The following is a 17,729-nucleotide window of genomic DNA, read 5'->3' as shown; positions in this document are numbered from 1 at the left end:
CCTGTCCGCGGGGCTGGGGGGTGCACACAGGGGCAATGCTCTGCACCCCCAATAGCCTGGGTCCCCCAACCAAGAGCCAAGGAGGCCAAAGGAGGCTAAGCAGCAGCTCGGCAGGGGCCTGGCGGCAAGCAGCCCCCCTCAGCTCCTGGCAGGCCACCCTCCCTCCTCACCTCCCTCAGCTCCTGCATCCCCCTTCTTCGTGGTGTCAAAGGGGGAATTCACGCCAGCCCCTTTGAAATCCCAGATGTCAGTGATAGATGAGGCCGCTTTCTGTAACTTCAAAGGGGAAGTGGAGGGGGGGCGGGCAGTTGAAAAGTCCAAGGGAACAGGAGACACAAGGGTGACCCTGCCATCACGAGGAGCACCCCCGGGCCCACCCCTGCTGGTGCCATGCAAAGGCCCAGACAATGCCACTTTCAATAAATCCTGCAGGCGCCTGAATGCCTGTTTTTTTCCCACTCTCGGTGCCTCGGGCATCCTGCGTGAGCGGCAGCCGCGCGGTGCCGGGTTCCCAGCCCTCACAGCTGCGTAGTGCAGTCTGTGCACGTGCGATTTCAGGGAGGCTCCTGGCTTTCCTTCGTAGTCACAATCAAGGTGACCTTGGGCCAGTGTGGGCCTTTGTCCCCCAGTGCACCCCCGCCTTGAGTGATGAGGACCATTGAGAGGTAGCCAGGCGGCTCCTAATCCCATCACACGTCCGACCCAGCCCCTCCCGGGCACCCTCCCCGCGCCCCGGCTGACTGTCCATTTCCAGCCCAGCCCGTGGATCGGGCCTGGGAGGCCGCCTGTTCCCAGGGCCCCCGAGCACCACCGCGCCCGCGCCAGTTGGAAGCGCCCTCTAAACGTCCGTCCTGCGGGGTGAGGGAAGAAGAGCCAGGTCATTTGAGGGCTTCCTTAATCGTCTGTGACCGCCGTCCAGAAACGGCTCCCTTGGCGCGTCAGTAAGAACAACACACAGCCGGGATTTACTGCGCACGCGCCGGCTGCCAGGGGCTCCCCGTCTCACCTCGTTTAATCCGACGCCCCAGGCCCATTCTTACCGGGCAGGAAAGCGAGGCCGGGTGCAGGCGCCGTCGCGGCCAAGGGAGCTGGTGGGTGTCCTGCTTTCACAGTGGGCCCCTCGGCCACGGGCGCCAGGCCTGGCTTGAAAGTGCTCCGGCTTCTGATGAAATGAGACCTAACGGTCTGCTGCTTCGCTGCTGTTTCCTACCCACGACTGTGGTCTGTTTTACCGCTTTAATCTTGTCACACCTGCGTTTGTTCTCCTGTATAATTCAGAGCATTGGATGCATGAAAGCCAAGATAGATAACCCTTCAGAAACAGTAACAGGAGTAATGATTCCCTGAGGGCGTGGGAGGGGGAGAGGGAAGGGGGGCTTTTAGTAATGATGACTGTATAACCCACTCCAGGGGATGAATAATAATTGCAGGTGAATGGATACATTGGATGGTGTAAGATACAGTAAATAATAATAATGTATAATAAGGGTACCTGGGGGGAGGGGATAAAGGAGAACTGATATCAGAGTTCAAGAAGGAAGAAAATGTTCTGAAACTAAAGATGATAGCAATTGTAAAATTAACTGAATTAGGGATTGTTATAAACCTATAAGAGCTCCCAATTAAATAACTAAAAATAAGAATGCCCAGTTAAGGGACATTCTCAAATTGCAGGTCCAGAGACACAGAGAACGGACTAGTAGTTCCCAGGAGCTAGGGACGACGTGGGGTGGCAGGGGCCGGCCTGTGTCTCGATAGGGGGCAGTTGCCTGTCGTGATTGCAGTGATGGTGACACGGGTCAGCTCATAGGATAAAGTGGCACGGAATGATCTTCGGGGCGCATTGTACTGAAGCTATTGTCCTGGGTCTGGGTTGTACTGGTGTCAGGCAAGATGCCACCCCTGGTGGAAACAGGGAGAAGGGTGCCCCGCTCTGGTGACACTGCAGCTCACCGGAGCCCTGGTGACACAGTGGGTTTAGTGCTAACCAAGCGGCTGATGCTCAAACCTCACAGCCACTCCTCGGAAGAAAGGTGTGACAGTCTGCTTCCTAAGGCTTTCCCACCTCTGACAACCTTCGGAGCAGTTCTGCTTGGTACCGAAATCAACTCTGCATGAGTGATGGAATACCTCTGGAAGTGGTTCAGCAAGCTGGTAAAGCTCTGGGACCACACCACTCACTCGTCTATGCCAGGAAATTTGGAAGCCGGCTGCTTGGCTAACATAGAATGCTCCGATTAGAGGGCAATGTCATTGATGTCACATGCAAGGGAAATTTTGTTGATGGCCATCCAACAGCAGTTGCAGCAGTACATTGACAGGGAGCTACCAGAGGTTTAGGCTGGATTCAGAAGAGAGTGTGGGGTTTTGTAATAAGGTAGCAGGTAGACATTGGAGCTCTCGGCGACTACTCCCTCAATGCTCACCTTCCCAACATGATCGCTGAAGACAAAGCGGGTACATAAGCAAATGAGGCGAAGAAAGCTGATGGTGCCTGGCTCTCAAAAGATATAGTGCTTGGCATCTTAAAAGCTTGAAGGTAAACAAGCGGCCATCTAGCTCAGAAGCAACAAAACCCACGTGGAAGAAGCACACCAGCTAGTGCGATCACGAGGTATTGAAGGGATCAGCTATCGGGCACCAAAAAACAAAAAATCATATCATTGTGAATGAGGGGTGTGCCGGGTGGAGACCCAAGACCCATCTGTAGGCCACTGGACATCCCCTTGTGGAAGGGTCTTGGGGAGGAGATGAGCCAGTCAGGGTGCAGTGTAGCAATGATGGAACATAAAACTTCCTCTAGTTCCTGAATGCTTCCTTCCGCCCCCACCCCCACCCCCGATTATCATGATCCTAATTCTACCTTACAAATCTGGCTAGACCAGAGGATGTACACTGGTACAGATAGGAAATGGAAACACAGGGAACCCAGGGCAGATGATCCCTTCAGCACCAGTGGTGAGAGTGGCAATACCTGGAGGGTGAAGGGAGGGTAAGGTCGAGAGGGGGAACTGATTACAAGGATCTACATATAACTTCCTCCCTGGGGGGGCAGACAACAGAAAAGTGGGTGAAGAGAGATGTTGGTCAGTGTAAGATATGACCAAATAATAACAAATTATCAAGGGTTCCTGAGGGAGGGGAAAATGGGGAGACGGGGGGGAAATGAGAAGCTGATGACAGGGGCTTAAGTGGAGAGCAAATGTTCTGAGAATGATGAGGGCAATGAATGTACAAACGTGCTTTACACAATTTATGTATGTATGGATTGTGATAAGAGTTGTATGTGCCCCCCAAAAATGATTAAAACAAAGAATTGGAAGAAGGCTTATTAACAACGTGCAGTATATGAATGATATAACCTTGCTTGCTGAAAGTGAGGAGGCTTGAAGCCCCTGGTGATGAAGATCAAGGGCTACAGCCTTCAGCATGGATGACGACTCCGTGTGAAGAAGGCCTGACCCTCACCAGTGCACGATGGTAGCATGGTGATGGGTGGAGGAAAGGCGGAAGCTGTCAAGGATTTTGTCATTCTTGGATCCACAGGCAGTGCTGATGGAAGCAGCAGTTGAGATCGAAAGATGTACTGCATTAGGTAAAGTCCTGCACAAGAACTCTTTAGAGCACTGCACACCAGGCATGCTGCTTGGACTGAGATAACGCCTGACCATCGACACGTGAAAGCCAGACACGGGATAAGGAAGACCGAAGAGAAATGGATGCCTGTGAACTGTGGTGCTGGCCAAGAGTGAAAGTGCCATGGACTGCCAAAAGAGCCGGCACCTCTTTCCTGAAAGAAGCACGGCCAGAATGCGCCATCGAGGCAAGGATGGCGAGGCAGTCTTATGAGCAGAGACCAGTCCCTGGAGAAGGGTATCGTGCTCCTAAAGCTGAGGGGCAGTGACACGAGGAAGGGCCTCGGCCAGCTGGCACACTGCCCAGTGGCGGCAGCAGTGGGCTCAAGCACAAGCAGCCGTGAGGGCGGGGCTTCGTTCTGTTATGCGTAAGGCACACAGCTGTGACCCAGAATCAACTCACAGCCAGTGGGCGCTAGAGCCCTGGTGATGTCATGGGTTAAGCAGTGGGCCACTGCCCACCTGGCTGCCTCGTCAAATACCCGAGCCACCCAGTGGATGAAGGGTGCGGCTAATGCTTTCATAACGGTTCACAGCCTGTAGCGTCGACTCCATGGCAGTGAGTGTGGGGTGCCGGCCCTGCACTAGGGAAGGGGCCGCTGGAGAGCTGATAGCCCACACCACACAGCCACTGCCAGCCGGGGCACGGAGCTCAAATTCACCACGTCTGTGTTGGAGGTGCCACCGGAGGCTCTTATCTTTTTTTCCCTATTCATTTTTTTTAATCATTTTTTCCTCTAGTTCTTTTTTTATCATTTTATTAGGGGCTCATACAACTCTTATCACAATCCATACATGCATCAATTGTGTGAAGCACATTTGTACATTCTTTGCCATCATTCTCAAAACATCCCAGAGACTCTTTATCTTCTGGGAAGTCACAGATCTGAAAGTCGGTTGGGGCCCAGGTCCCAGGGCTACAGTTTCATGAGGAGGAGCCAGCTTCCGGACCTCTGTGAGCCGCCATGTTCCTGGCTGTACAGTAGGGAGCTTGGCAGCACCTACCCTGCCTGCCCCCTTGTGCTCTCGCCCTCTCTGCCTCCCCTAGCCTGTCCACTCTCCCTGCAGGCGAGGCCAGGCCAGGCCAGGCACCTGCTTCCTCTGCCCCAGCTCCACTAGGGCCAAGCTACTCTCAGCTTTTCCCCTCCACTGCTGGTGGAGCAGGCCAGGGAAGACCAAGGAGGTTTCCTCCGTCTGTCCTTGAATGGCGCCTTGACCAGCGTGCCCTGAGGGAGGCTGGCACCCTGGATATCACTTGCTGCCCTCTGCTGGCGTCTAGAGGAGGGAGGGCTGGGTTGTCGGGGCCTCCGAGTCCACACAGATGAGGAGGGTTGCAGGGAGTGTGGCCCAGTGAGGGATGCAGAGTCTCCCAGGGACCTGGCTTCTCTCTCTGGGTCTGATTTATTTATGAGTGAGTCAGAAAGTTTTCTATCACTCGGGTTTCAGTGCGCACACACACGTTCACGTTCATTCCAAACAAGACGAGTTTAACCACGTCTCTGTGATGACGGATGGCTGCGGAAGAGCGCTCTCGGTCACCTTGGCTTAGTCTCTTTAGGGTTCCTTCCGAAGAAAACCTGTGTTGCTACGGGCGGGGGAACAATTTTGAAGTCAGAGCTAAATCAAATTTTTAGCAAAACTCGTGGACATTTTCCCAAATCATTGAATCTTTGCAACTTTTTTATGGGAAAGCTGCCCCACATAAAAGAGCAGTTTTTAGATGGACTGTTTTCAGGAAGGTCAGGAAGACCTCAAAGATGCGCCAAGGGAGGGAAGACCGTCAACCTCAGCAAATGAAGGAACTGTGGCCCGAGTCCAGCAACGGGTGGAAGAAGACCATGGCATCACCGCTGGTGTGACAGCTACTGCTGTGGGCATCTCACGTGGCTCAGCCTTTGTGGCTTCAAGCAAATGTCTTGGCCTCCGCAAGCTTTTGGCTGGGTGGCTGCCAGAAACACCGTGTGAAAATCAGCTGGCTCCAAGAGCCGACCGGGTCCATCAGTCTTCTCCACAAGATCAAAGCCAGCAGAGACAGTTTGTGAAATGAAGCTCAGCTAGAGATGAGTCCTGGGTCTCTCCATCAATCCAGAGAGCAAAGTCCTTTCACCCCAGGGCTTCTGAGGAGATTGGGCGGGTGGGCCCGAGCCAGCTACATTCAAGGCAAAGAGGTCACACCTCGGGTTCCAAAGGGTCATATTGCAACTCTCTCTCGAAGGACAGAGAGTGACCACAGGGGCTGATCAAGAGAACCTCTCAGAAAACGGAAACCATGTTGGTGAGAAAGGGGCCAGGAAAACAGCACCAGAGGATTTTCTTTTTCTGTTTTGCATTTCGACAGTGCACCTGTTTGTTCATCGGGGCTGCCGAGGAGAGTGTCAGGGGACCCTTGCCCCACCCGTCCTCCAGGCCTGACCTGTTCCCTGCAGACTTCTTGGTTCCCAGAGCTCAAAACTGAAAACATGTCATAGCAAAACCCACTGCCACCGACTCAGTTCTGACTCATAGCGACCCTACAAACCAGTGTTGAACTGGCTCTGTGCGTTTCTGAGGCTATCCATCTTTGTGGGAGTAGAAAGGCCCATCTTTCTCCATGGAATGACTGGTGGTTTTGAACCGCTGACCTTGTGGTTGCAGCGCAACATGTATGTAACCACTATGGCAACAGGCTTCCGAGTCCAACCTTGGAGGACCCTAAACTTGCCATTTTGGCCTAGTGTCAGTCAAAGAACGCAGAATTCTTTGGGGAAGATCCAAAGAGGCGTAGAGACTGGGTGGAAGATGTGCTAAGAACCAGTAGCTTCTCATCTGGATGTCTTTGTCTAATGAAGGTCTCCATGGCTTGAGACCAGCCCCAGAGAAGGGCAGCGTGTGTGGTCAAGCAGGAAAGAGAACAGCCCTCAATTAGGTGGATGGACACCATGGCTGCAGTGCGGGCTCAGGCATTAGACCCATTGTCACCATGGCGCAGGCCAGGCTGTGTCTCCTCCTGTCGTGATAGGGTCGACACCCAACAACAGCATGGTTGTGTAGCCCTGGGGTTTTCTGTTTGTTTTTTTATAGATAGATAGATAGATACACACACACATCCTTTTATTGGGGGCAATTACATCTCTTCACAGTCCATACATTCTTCCATGTGTCAAGCACATTTGCATGTATGCTGCCTTCATCATTTTCAAAGCATTTTCTTTCTATGAGCCCTTGATATCAGCTCATTTCCCCTCCTCTCCACCCCCCTCATGAACCCTTGAAAAGTTATAGATTATTATTTTCATATCTTACATCGTCCTCTGTCGCCCGTCACCCACTTTTCCATTGTTCATCCCCCTGGGAGAGGATTATCCATGGCAGTGTGCATATTCTAGTCTAATCCGATTTATAAGGTAGAATCGAGGTCATGATAGTGGGGAGAAGGAAGCATTAAAGAACTAGAGGAAAGTTGTGTGTTTCATCGGTGGTATACTACACCCTGCTCATCTCTTCCTTGTGACCCTTCTGTGAGGGAATGTCCAATTAGCTACAGATGAGCTTTTGGTCTCCACTCTATGCCCGCCCCCCCCCACCTCCGCCCCACTTCACATTGGGTATGATTTTGTTCTGGGTCTTAGATGCCTGCTACCAGATCCCATCGACACCTCGTGATCACACAGGCTGTTGTGCTTCTTCCATGTGGGCTTTGTTGCTTCTCAGCTAGATGGCCGCTTGTTTATCTTCAAGCCTTTAAGACCCTAGATGCTATATCTCTTGATAGCCGGACACCATCAGCTTTCTTCACCACATTTTCTTATACACCCATTGTGTCTTCATTGATGTTTTTGGGAAAGTTGAGCATCACAGAATGCCAGATTATTAGAACAAAGTGTTCTTGTGTAGAGTGAGTAGTTGAGTTGAGATCCAATATCCATCTGCAACCTTAATTCTTTACAGATATAAGTACATCTATTCCCCTTCCATTATATTTAAATATATTTGCATGTGTACATGCCTGTATTTAGTCCTCTATAAATGTCCTTTGCCCCTTGGTTCTTTCCTCTGTGTCCTTTTACTTCCTCTCGTCCCACCATCATGTCGGCCGTTATTCGGGTTTAGTAACTCCTTGCTGCTACATTGCCCTTGATGAAGCCCCTCTAGGCATCCTATGCCCTTCTCTCCATTGATTGTAGCCTTGTTTTTAACGTGCCTTTGTGTCGCCTGATCTTGGTCAGGCCAGCCGCTTAACTTTGATGAGCCTCAGTTTCCCTGGCTTTTAAGTGGGAGCAATAGCACCTGTACTCGGTCATGGCAAAATTTCTGGTTGAACCAAGATTCCCTGTTCCAAGTGCTTATGTTCAGGTGGGTTTCTTCATTCTGATACAGTCAGGCCCCATGTGAAGGGTTAGGTCTGAGCAAAACCCAGAACTCTGATGAAGGATGCCAAGAAGGGGCAGTGGCTAGGCTAAGGGACAGAGAGGTAGACTGGCAGGCCCCTGAGATCCCTGCAGGCTTGTCATGAACACAGTCCCTAAGAGTGTTAAAAGCCTCTCGTTCATGTTCAGCAATGTGTGAAACAATTCAGGAACTCTCCCCAGAGCTGGTTCTTCAGTCCTCAAGGTCATCCAGTCCGTTTGTTTCCCTGCCCTTCTCAACACCCTCCACTAACCTCTTTCCCATTTGGGGCAGTGGTGGTGGTGGTTGTGATTCATCAGAGCTGTAAGTCTCCTCCGGGGCTTTCTAGAGAACTTCTAAGCACCCCTCTGTTTAGATACCCTTTTGTTTTCTCCATCAGTAGGATGGTATTTTGAGACTGATGTGTTCTTCTTCAGAAAACAAAAAAGGCTGTTTAAGACGCTGGGGTCATTACGTGGATGAACCAAGGAAGCTTGAGAGAGCCGGACTTCAGGCCTCCCGGGTCTCCCCTCCAGGTTGTTCTGGACAGTTGAGTAAGTGGTGTCAGACCAGGGACATTTCGGGGCTGCAAGGCCAGTGGCAGCCAGCGATTCTTCAGCCAAGAGGCCCTGCATAGCTTAGGATGGGCCAGAGATCAGGGCCTGATTGGCTGCCCAAAGACCAGGAGGACAAGCCCTAGATGAGACTTTTGTCCTGGAAGATGAGGGTGAAGGCAGCAGGGTTGGCGTGGAATCAAGCATGAACTGGGCCGGCTGCTCTCGGCTGCAAAAGTCTGGGCCTCACACAGGGGATGGCGATTTTCTGAAGAAGGCGATGGCTCGACGTTCCACACTTGATGTCCATGGGGTCTCCTCGATCACTTACCCTGTGCGCTCCTGTTTGTGTTCAGTCTCCACTCCTCCAGCTCGCCTTGCTCTTCTGGACTCTCCTCAGACGGCTGCTTGTTCTGAGTGTGCGTACCTCTCTAGTGTCACTGTTCTCCTTCCACACCATCTGTCTGCCCGCAGGGGGAGTCCGGACCAGACCTCAGGGATGGCCACAGTCTCAAGGGTTCCACCGCTGTCTATCCAACCAGTCAACCTGGTCTCTTTTAAGAACTTGGTTGTATTTAAGTCTACTGCACCTATTTCCAGAAAAGGATTTGGAGAGATTTGCATCAAAGGAAACAGTGAGGTCAGTGTCATAGGGATTCAGTCAGAAAATCAGAAGGCAGAACCACAGCCCATCCAGACTCCCTGCCGCTGAGTGGCTTCCAGCGCATGGAGCCCTGTGGGATGGAGCAGGACTGGCCCCGTAGGGATTCCGAGCTGAAGATCTTCACGGAAGCAGACAGCCACGCCGTCCTCCCTCACAATGCCAACCCTGTGGTTGGCAATTAAGTGCTTTCACCACTGTGCCACGAGCATGAGCCCCATTCCTGCAGTGGGCGCGTCTGATTTCAGGGGCAGACGGCAGAAGTCATCCGGCTTGGAAGTGGGGAGATTGCTTCTTGTACGGAATCCTGATGAAGTTCAGGGGCTGTTTTTGCTAGCCTTACGTTAGCAGCAGCTGCTGTTTCCACGAGTCTGAGTTTTGCAGGCGACACGGCTTTTATAGTACCTGAAGAGAGGCTTCTCTCGGGCAGGTTCTCTCTTTCCTCCCGCACTTGGGGCACATTTTGATTTGTACCGTGAATCAAAGTCGTCACACGTCGCAGGCCTCCTCCCACTTCCTCCGTCTGTCCCTTCCCTGCAACCTTCCCTTGGTCCCCTTGGGCCGTTTCTGAAGACAGTGGAGGGACGGGATTCGTTAAAACAGGCCGTCAGGATGCCCCGTCCACACCAGTTACTCTCCCCGCTTGCCTCCCTGGGTCCCAGGGGCCAGCATAGACCGCTTACCTGTCAGCTAATGGTGCCTCTGGCTCCAAGTGTGAGCTGGCAGAGGCTGGCATGGGAGATGCAGACAGCTGGGGTGCCCTCTCCTGCCGCCGGCAGGACTTGAGAAGGCACATGGGTAGGTGGCAGTCTGACGTGTTTGATAAGCAAGCCGTCTGGTCACCTGAGGCCCCAGGGTGTGGAGCCAGGCACAGAGCAGCAAGGGGTTGGCTCTGGTGACGTTTGGCCCTGAAAATCCTCGCAAACGTTCCAGGCTTGGGTAGGAAGAGTAGGCTAGCTCCCCGTATCTGGTCGTGGGTCACTTGCAAAGCCAGTATCCGCCCTGCCCTGTCCCCCATTCCCTGCTCAGGAAGTGGAGAGACAACAAAGTGGCCCAGTGACCATGCGAGGCCTCAGCTGTGACCAGCGAATCTCCTGCTGCCCCAGGATGCTCAGGATGGGGGTGAGCTCTTGTGCGACAGTGCAGCCCCAGTCAGAGGCATAAGGCCGGTGGCCAGGGTGGCGGGCCTCTACTTCCTGAGGGGACGCTCAGGAGAGGAGGAGGCTCAGTAGGTGGGCTGGATGGCCCTGCCAGACTGGGGCCAGCAAGCATGGCCCACCCCCCGTCCCCTAACTGAGGAACAGGTCCAGAAAGCAGCGTCTTGGAGGGAAACCTGTGCTCCAACAGCCCATCCCCCTGCCCTTTCCCGCCTTCTTGAGGCTCGAAGGCGCCTCTGGAACAAGGTGCCATGGTGCCCGCCCGGAACAGTGGCCTTAAGTGCAAACGCAGCTGTTGGGGCTCGCCGACGGCCCTGCAGGGTGACCTCACCCGAGCCCAGCCAACACTAATGAACCGGGAGCTCGGTGCTGAACAAGATTTAGTTCGCGGGGTCCCTCTGCCAGCAGATGGATGTATTTTTCTTGAAAGGCCAAGGTGCCAGAACTCTGGGCGCTTACGTTCCTGGAGCGAGGCTCTGTTTGTGGTTTGCGAGGGTGAGCGTCAGGCCTGCAGGGTTCGCTCGCTCCACTCTCCATTTTTTTCAAGGTCAGAACCAGAGCTCGAGGTGGGGAGGAAAATCCTGCTGAATGAGCAAGTTCTTTCTTAAAAAGCCCTCTCCAAGTCCAAAAAGACTTCAGTGGACTTAGGAGAAGGAAATTTAATACACCGCCATTGCGTCGTCGTCGCATTGTTAACCGAGCTAGAGCAAAGGCCGTAGCGTCTTTGTCTTGTAAAAGTCAGCAGAGAGGAGGTGGAAAAGAAAGGAAACGAAGAAGGGGAAGGAGCCACGCTGAGGGAATCCAAACCAAACAGTGAGCCCTGCAGAGCGGAAGCCGAGGACGACGAGCGTGGAGGTTCCCCTCAAGTCAGGCTCTGCAGTTGGCAAGCCCCCAGCTCCCCTCTCCGCCAGAGGTCGCTTTTCTGCACCTTGAGGTTTGCCATGCGAGACACACCTGGGATGTATGACCTGTGTCGGGACTCGCCACCCTGCAGCCCTGGAACGAGCCAGCCACCCTGCAGGCCCCGGTGGCCGGCGAGGGGGAGAACCAGCCATAGAGAGGCTGGACGCGTCCCAAGCTGGTCTTTGACCTGCGTTTGAACCTTGGCCCTAATAGCTAGCAGATTGAAGCAAACCCCAGGCCTCCCCGAGAACCCGTGTTGGTTTGAACTGGAGCAACTTGGCCAGAGAACTAACAGTTGACTGCAAGCAGCCCCCTTTCCCAGGGGCCCCGCCCGCCCATCGCTGGAGCAGCCCGCCTAGGCCTAACCACTTGCCACGCTGACCGCCAGGGCCTGCCCAGCGCCCCTGACTCGAGACACCTACACATTTTAACTTGTTCTCTGCCCTTTCTCGCTGTGCAGTGACGTGGCCTGTGCTCGGGAGGCCAAGGCTGCAGTGGGAGGGAGGTGGAGGTGCTAGCTCCACCGGTGGGGGGGGAGGGGCTGGCTGGGTCTCAGGTCACTAGGCTGAAGGACCAGAGTCAAGTCCCATCTATGATAAGTTGCTTCAGGTGGCCCCGAGTACCCCGCCTGCTTAGCTTTCGGAGCATTCTCTTCTCCCCTGAGCTGCCCTGAAGTGCCTTCCCCAGGCTCTGTGTGGGACACTGAGGAAGGCTTCCAGGGGCCCAGCAACCCGGCCCCGCACCTCCCGCTCCTCCACCTGGGAGCAGGAAGCCTGCGTCAGAGGGTCCCTAGCGCCTGCTCTGACTGCCCAGGGCCTGCCCTCCTCGGGGTCCCTCAGCTGGGCCCTGGGAGCTACAGTTGCTCTGTTTCCCACTGAAAGAGCTGGGCAATGGACTCCCCTATTTTCAGATGAAAACCCCATTGACTGTTGTGGGCACCTCCTTCCCGTCAGTGTCACTTGCGCTCTCCTCCGACCCCGTCCTGTCGGCCTGTTCCGTTCCGTCCGCTCCAGCCCACTTTGACTCACTCGGAGAGCTGTGTCCACTCACCTTTCAACCCACCACACCTTGACCTTCCAGGCCTGCCATCCCTCCTGGTCATGTCCAGGTCAGAGAGCCTTCAGCAGTCCCCAGCATGCCATCAGGTGGCCTGCAATCAGACTTAAGACTGATTTCTCATGACTCAGGCTAAGTGACCGAGCCTTTCTTAGCTTACCACTTCTTACCTATAAACAGAAGTGATCATGTCCAATTCAGATGGTGCTTAGCAGGATAGAGGAGAGCCTCTCCTTGGAAGGCGTTCGGTAACTGCGAGTTCTCGTCTCTTCCCATGCCTCTCTCTCCCACTCCCTCCCATGACAGTTTGTATCCCACCCTCCGTTTTCACTGGGGCCTGGGGCTAGGAGAAGGGGGAATGGGGAGGCAGCCTCTTTGGAGTGCCAGCCTCCTGTCTGTCCTGTGTTCCATGTGCCAGCCCACAGGTTCACCCTCACAGAGCCGGGCCCCCTCCCGGAAGAGGGGCAGGACAGGAGCCGAGAGCAGAAGCTACGCAGCACGCCTCAGGTCTGATGGATAAGAGGCCCGGCCCGGCTAAGACTCGGCAAAGACCAGTGGCCTTGAAACCAGGTTCTCAAAGAAGCAGGAAATCACCAGGATGGACAGTTCTGTGAGGAAGGCAGGCCCCTTCGCCATACAACAAGGGGGAGAGAAATCTACCGAAGAGACAGATGCTGCTCATGCAGGATTGAAAAATCTACACACCGAGGCGGCGGTGACCCCGCCTTGCCTCCATTATGATGCCCGTCCTTCCAGTCTTTCCGCCTCAAAGTCCGCGTGAGCCCCATGGCTTTCGTGGGCGTGGGATCAAGCCTCACCCTGCCTTTTCTCAGCTCGCCAAGCATCTTCCCGGCGAGTGACTCTCCGGCCAGCGTAGTGAGCCTTAGTGAGCCTTTCTCTGGAGGGTCCTGCGAGTCTCCCAGTAGATCTCTCTGCAGGGAGAGTTTGGCAAGTCAAATGTCTTCCCCACTGCGGGTTCTCTTCTGAGCCCACGAGCCCAAGCCCTGAGTCAGGGACAGGAGCTGCCCCGGGCGTGGGGCAGCAGACAGGCTGGTCAGGAGGAGGTGAGAGGGAAGGTCTGTGTGTTTGACAGGAAGCGCGCAGGGCTGTGGAGGGTGCACGTGGCTTTGACTGGCCCCTCGGAGGTGAAGACGGGCTCGGTTCCCTTGGTGTGTGTTCCTCTGGGTCAGGCCGCGGATGGTCACTCTGTGAGCTCGTCCCCTCTACGGCCGAGAAAGCTCCTCCAGGGACCAGACTGCAGACCTCTGGCTGTGCAAGTAGCCGAGCAGCCGCAGGGAAACTGACCGACGGTGGCTCCACGCACAGTCCCTTCTAGTTCCGCTTCCTGGTGGTTTAAAGCCCAGGGAGTTCGCTCCACGTTGGGGAAGGGAGAAGCCCCTGGAACCAGCTGGGCTGTAGCAGGGCAGACAGCATCCCTGTGACCAGCCCGGTTGTCACCTGCTCACCCTTAGAGGGCTGTAGCACAACCTTCCACCCCCACCCCACCGAATCAGGGAGCACTGACGGGCGCCTCAATGTTCAGGCCTCCAAAGTCATTGGTAGCCTAGTGGGTTATGCGTTGGGCCGCTAACCACAAGGTCTGCAGTTCAAAACCGCCAGCTGCTCTGTGGGAGGAAGATGAGGCTGTCTGCTCCTATAAGACTTACAACCCTGGAAACCCACAGGGCGCTTCTGCAGTGTGAGTCAGAATAGATGTGGTGGCAGTGAGTTGAGGTCTATCCCTATGGGAGCCGAGGGGGACTGTGGACTCAACTCTGGGCTGCTACAACTGCAAGGTCATCCGTTTAGACCCCTCGGCCCTTCCGTCAGAGAAAAATGAGGCTGTCAGCTCCCCAGTCTACAGTCGCAGCGGTTCTCACCCTGTGGGTCACAACCCCTTTGGGGGTCGAACGACCCTTTCACATGGGTCGCCTAAGACCATCGGAAAACATAAATATTCTACAATATATGACTACATATTGTTTTGTGATTAATCACTGTGCTTTCATTATGTTCAATTTGTAACAATGAAAACATCCTGCATATCAGATATTGACATGACAATTCATAACAGTAGCAAAATGACCATGATGAAGTAGCAACAAACATAATTGTATGGTTGGGGTCCCCACCACATGAGGAGCTGTCTGAAAGAGCTGCTGCATCAGGAAGGTGGGGATCCCCTGCTCTGCAGGATAGCTCCAGTCCAATCAGTGACGGGGCGTGGGGTATTGGTCTGCTGTGCTGTGTCGCTATTTCTTCCACCCCTGAGGAACCCTGGAGGAGTAGTGATTACAAATTGGGTTGCCAACCACAAGATTAGTGGTTCAAACCCACCAGCCACTTCATAGGCGAAAGATGAGGCTTTGTGATCCCACAGATTCACCCCCTCGGAAACCCACAGGGGCAGTTCTGCTCTGTCCTTTGGGGTCGGTATGAGTCTGAATCGATTTGGTGACCATAAATTTGGCTTTTGTTGTGTGTGTATCCTGCTTTAAGGGGCCCCACAGTCTCCGGCGGGGGGAGCACTGCCCCGCCATACCACTCTTACCTCTAGACACCCCAGGCCATGTGATGAGCAGTGAGCAACCTGTGCAGGTTGAGGGGCACTGGCGACTAAGGCACAAGGCGCGACCCCCGACTCTCACACAACACCCTGGTCTTTGGACCCTAACCTTGAAGACAGGAAGTGAGCCTGCAGTCTATAAATGGTGGTGTATTTGGTGCTGTGGAGTCTGTGCCAAGCCATAGCAACCCCATATTCAACAGAGCGGAACACTGCATGGCCCTGCTCCCTCATTACGACATTCCTAGGTCTGAGCCCAGTGTTGTGTCCCTCCATCACCTATTCCTCTGCCCCTCCCCTCTACCCAGCATGACATCCTTCTCTAGGGACTTGCTCTCCTGAGAACTGGGCCAGAGTCCCATCATCCTTGCTGTGCTGCTTCCAAGACAGGTGTGCTTGTTCTCCTGAGTCCACGGTGCTTTCCGTAGTCGCTGCCAGCACCGCAGTTCAAGGGCATCGCTGCCTCACTCTTCCTTACCCACTGTCCACGTCTGTAGCTGCGTGCACGTCTCCATGGGTGTGTGGCTGTATCTGCACATGGGTGTGTCCCTGTGTGTATCTGCACATGGGTGTGTAGCTGTATCTACACATGGGTGTGTGGCTGTGTGTACGTGTCCATAGGTGTGTAGGTGTGTGTACATAAGGGCCATTCAGACAGCTCTGGGGAGCGCCTTTATCTTTCACCCCATCTCCCATAGACCTTATGGGTCCCACAAGGACCTTCGTCTATGTGGCTATCTGATCACAGTCCACCTTCCCTGCTACTCTGTGGTTCTTGGGGAATGACCTCACCTGCTAAAGCTCCCTGCTTCCCCCTCCGTGGACAGCCCACCTCCCTCTCTGGCCCCAAGGAGGTGCTGAACAATATTGTCTGTGCCCCTGAAAAAGCAGAGGCCTCATGGCACTCCTCCGTGACAACAGCATCCAGGTGAGGCGCCCCTCCCTCCCAGGGCGTGCATCCCCATGTCCTTGCGGGATGTCCACCCCAGGAGTGGGACCCGGTGGGTGTCCTTTCACAGCCGCTGTGGGAACAACGCACTCGTTTCTCCTCCTCTCTCCCCCCAGCTGAAACTTGCTTTCACTCTGGACCACGAGACCGGGCTGCCTCAAGGGTGTCACATCCACGAACAGCGAGACAGCAACAAGTAAGTGTGCCATCAGCGGGGGGTGGGGGGGAGAATGGGGCGCACACACAAATATAGTTCTTTTCTGCGGGCACTGGAATACTGGATCAGGATTCTAATACAAGCAGTCCGGCCTGCCAGGCCTGCCCTCTGGTGGCACCCTGCCTGGTGAATCCCAGGGCCAGGGGTTCTCGGTGCCTGCTCCTGTTAAGTGCTGTTAGGTTGGTTTCTCTTCAGAGCAACCCCCAGACAGCACGGGGAAACTCTGCCCCAGGTGATGCCATCCTCACGACCTGTTTACATCCAAGCCCCTTCTTGGGGCCACTGACTGCCCATCTCATTGAAGGTCTGCCTGTTTTCCATTGATCTCAATTTCATCAGACCTGAGGTGTGTGTCCAGGGATGGGCCCTCCTGACAGCATGTCAGAGTGTGTGCCGTGGGGCCTCCTAAGGAGCGGTGTGCAGAGAGCTGGTAAGCAGTGTTCTTAGGCACGTAGTCTGGCACCATTTCTCAGCCTCTCCTCTCCCCCTCATAGACTGTCCTGACCTGCTGAGCATGGCTGTGGGGGCAGCTGAGACAGGAGCAGGGCACAGGGAATCAGTGCACCCTGGTGACAGTGACAGCGGTTGGCGGCACCCACTGTGTGTTAGGCACAGAGCCTCAGACTTCATACTTGTCACCTCATTTGATCGATAGCAACCGAGAGCACAAGGTCACATTGTTGTGAAGGAGTCTTGATAGCACAGTGTGTGAGGCCCTCGGCTGACTGCTGAGGCAGTATGCGCTGCCCTGTGGGGTCGCTGTGAGTTGGAATTGGCCCGTGGCGGTTTTATTGGTTACTGTTGTCTGTGCCAAAGCTAGGGGACTTCAGGAACTTGCTTGGGGTCCTTGGCCTCAGCGGGGATTGGCAGACTCGCTTTCCCAGGGCCAGAGACAGGGGCCGACTTCGCCCCGCTGCATATCTGGTCCACACTGGCTGTGCGTGACTGCCCGCAGCCTGGACCCATAGGCGGTGGCAGGAAACAGTTAATCAGGCCCGGGAGAGCTCACGACCTGGTTCTGCAGTGTGCCCTGCACCGTCAGTCCCACATGGACATGGCACTGTGCCAGCCAGCCTCCAGGTCCGGGCCGCTGTTTCTTCATCCAGTCCTGTTGCCGCAGCCCCTTCAGGAGTGTGTGCAGAGGGAGGGGCCCACCGGTTCTGCTGCTGGCCTGCACCAGCTGCCTGCATCTCTTCAGAGACGGTTTGGGGCCCTGGGGGAGCTTCTGTGTGCCTCTGCTAACCAGCAGGCTGGAGGGTCACATCCACGGCCAGAAGGCCTGGTGATCTACTTCCGGAAAAAGCAGCCCTGAAAGCCTGGTGGGCGCAGGTCTGCCCTGACAGGTGTGGTATCACTTTGAGTCAGTCAGTCCTCTTACAGCACCTTTTGTTTAGGTGGTGGCAGGCTTTGTGCCCGGGGCCTGAGAGGAAGCAGGTGCAAGTCCGGGGGGAAGTGCCTCTGTCCCGGCGCTCTGCGTGCCTTAGCCAGCCTGGTAGTTGAGCCGTTCTCCTCAGCCTCCCTGCATCTGTTTCAAAACACAAAGAGGGACAAGCAGGGCCCACCAGGCAGGGTTGGGTGTGAATTCAGGGAGGGACCCTCTGGTGAGCATCACCCGGCCAGGCCGATCACAGCTTGCCCACAGGAACCTGGTCGCCTGTCCCCTCTC

At 54.8% G+C, this 17,729-nt stretch overlaps 1 protein-coding gene across 2 annotated transcripts in view; it reads left to right on the top strand.

Annotated features, from left to right (window-relative positions):
• DIS3L2 (DIS3 like 3'-5' exoribonuclease 2) overlaps positions 1 to 17,729 on the top strand; it is a 294,286-nt gene that overhangs the window by 254,095 nt on the left and 22,462 nt on the right. For both annotated transcript variants that reach the window (XR_012779398.1, XM_075530268.1), the window contains exon 14: positions 15,963 to 16,042. Coding sequence is in view for 1 of the 2 variants with exons in the window: in XM_075530268.1 (XP_075386383.1) it covers positions 15,963 to 16,042 (80 nt within the window). In the remaining variant the exon portion in view is untranslated. The remainder of the gene's footprint in view (positions 1 to 15,962; positions 16,043 to 17,729) is intronic.

Source organism: Tenrec ecaudatus, chromosome 13 (genome assembly GCF_050624435.1).
Source record: "Tenrec ecaudatus isolate mTenEca1 chromosome 13, mTenEca1.hap1, whole genome shotgun sequence".
NCBI lineage: Eukaryota > Metazoa > Chordata > Mammalia > Afrosoricida > Tenrecidae > Tenrec > Tenrec ecaudatus.
Note: the sequence above shows the minus strand (reverse complement) of the source record. Positions and strands in the feature narration are given on the sequence as shown.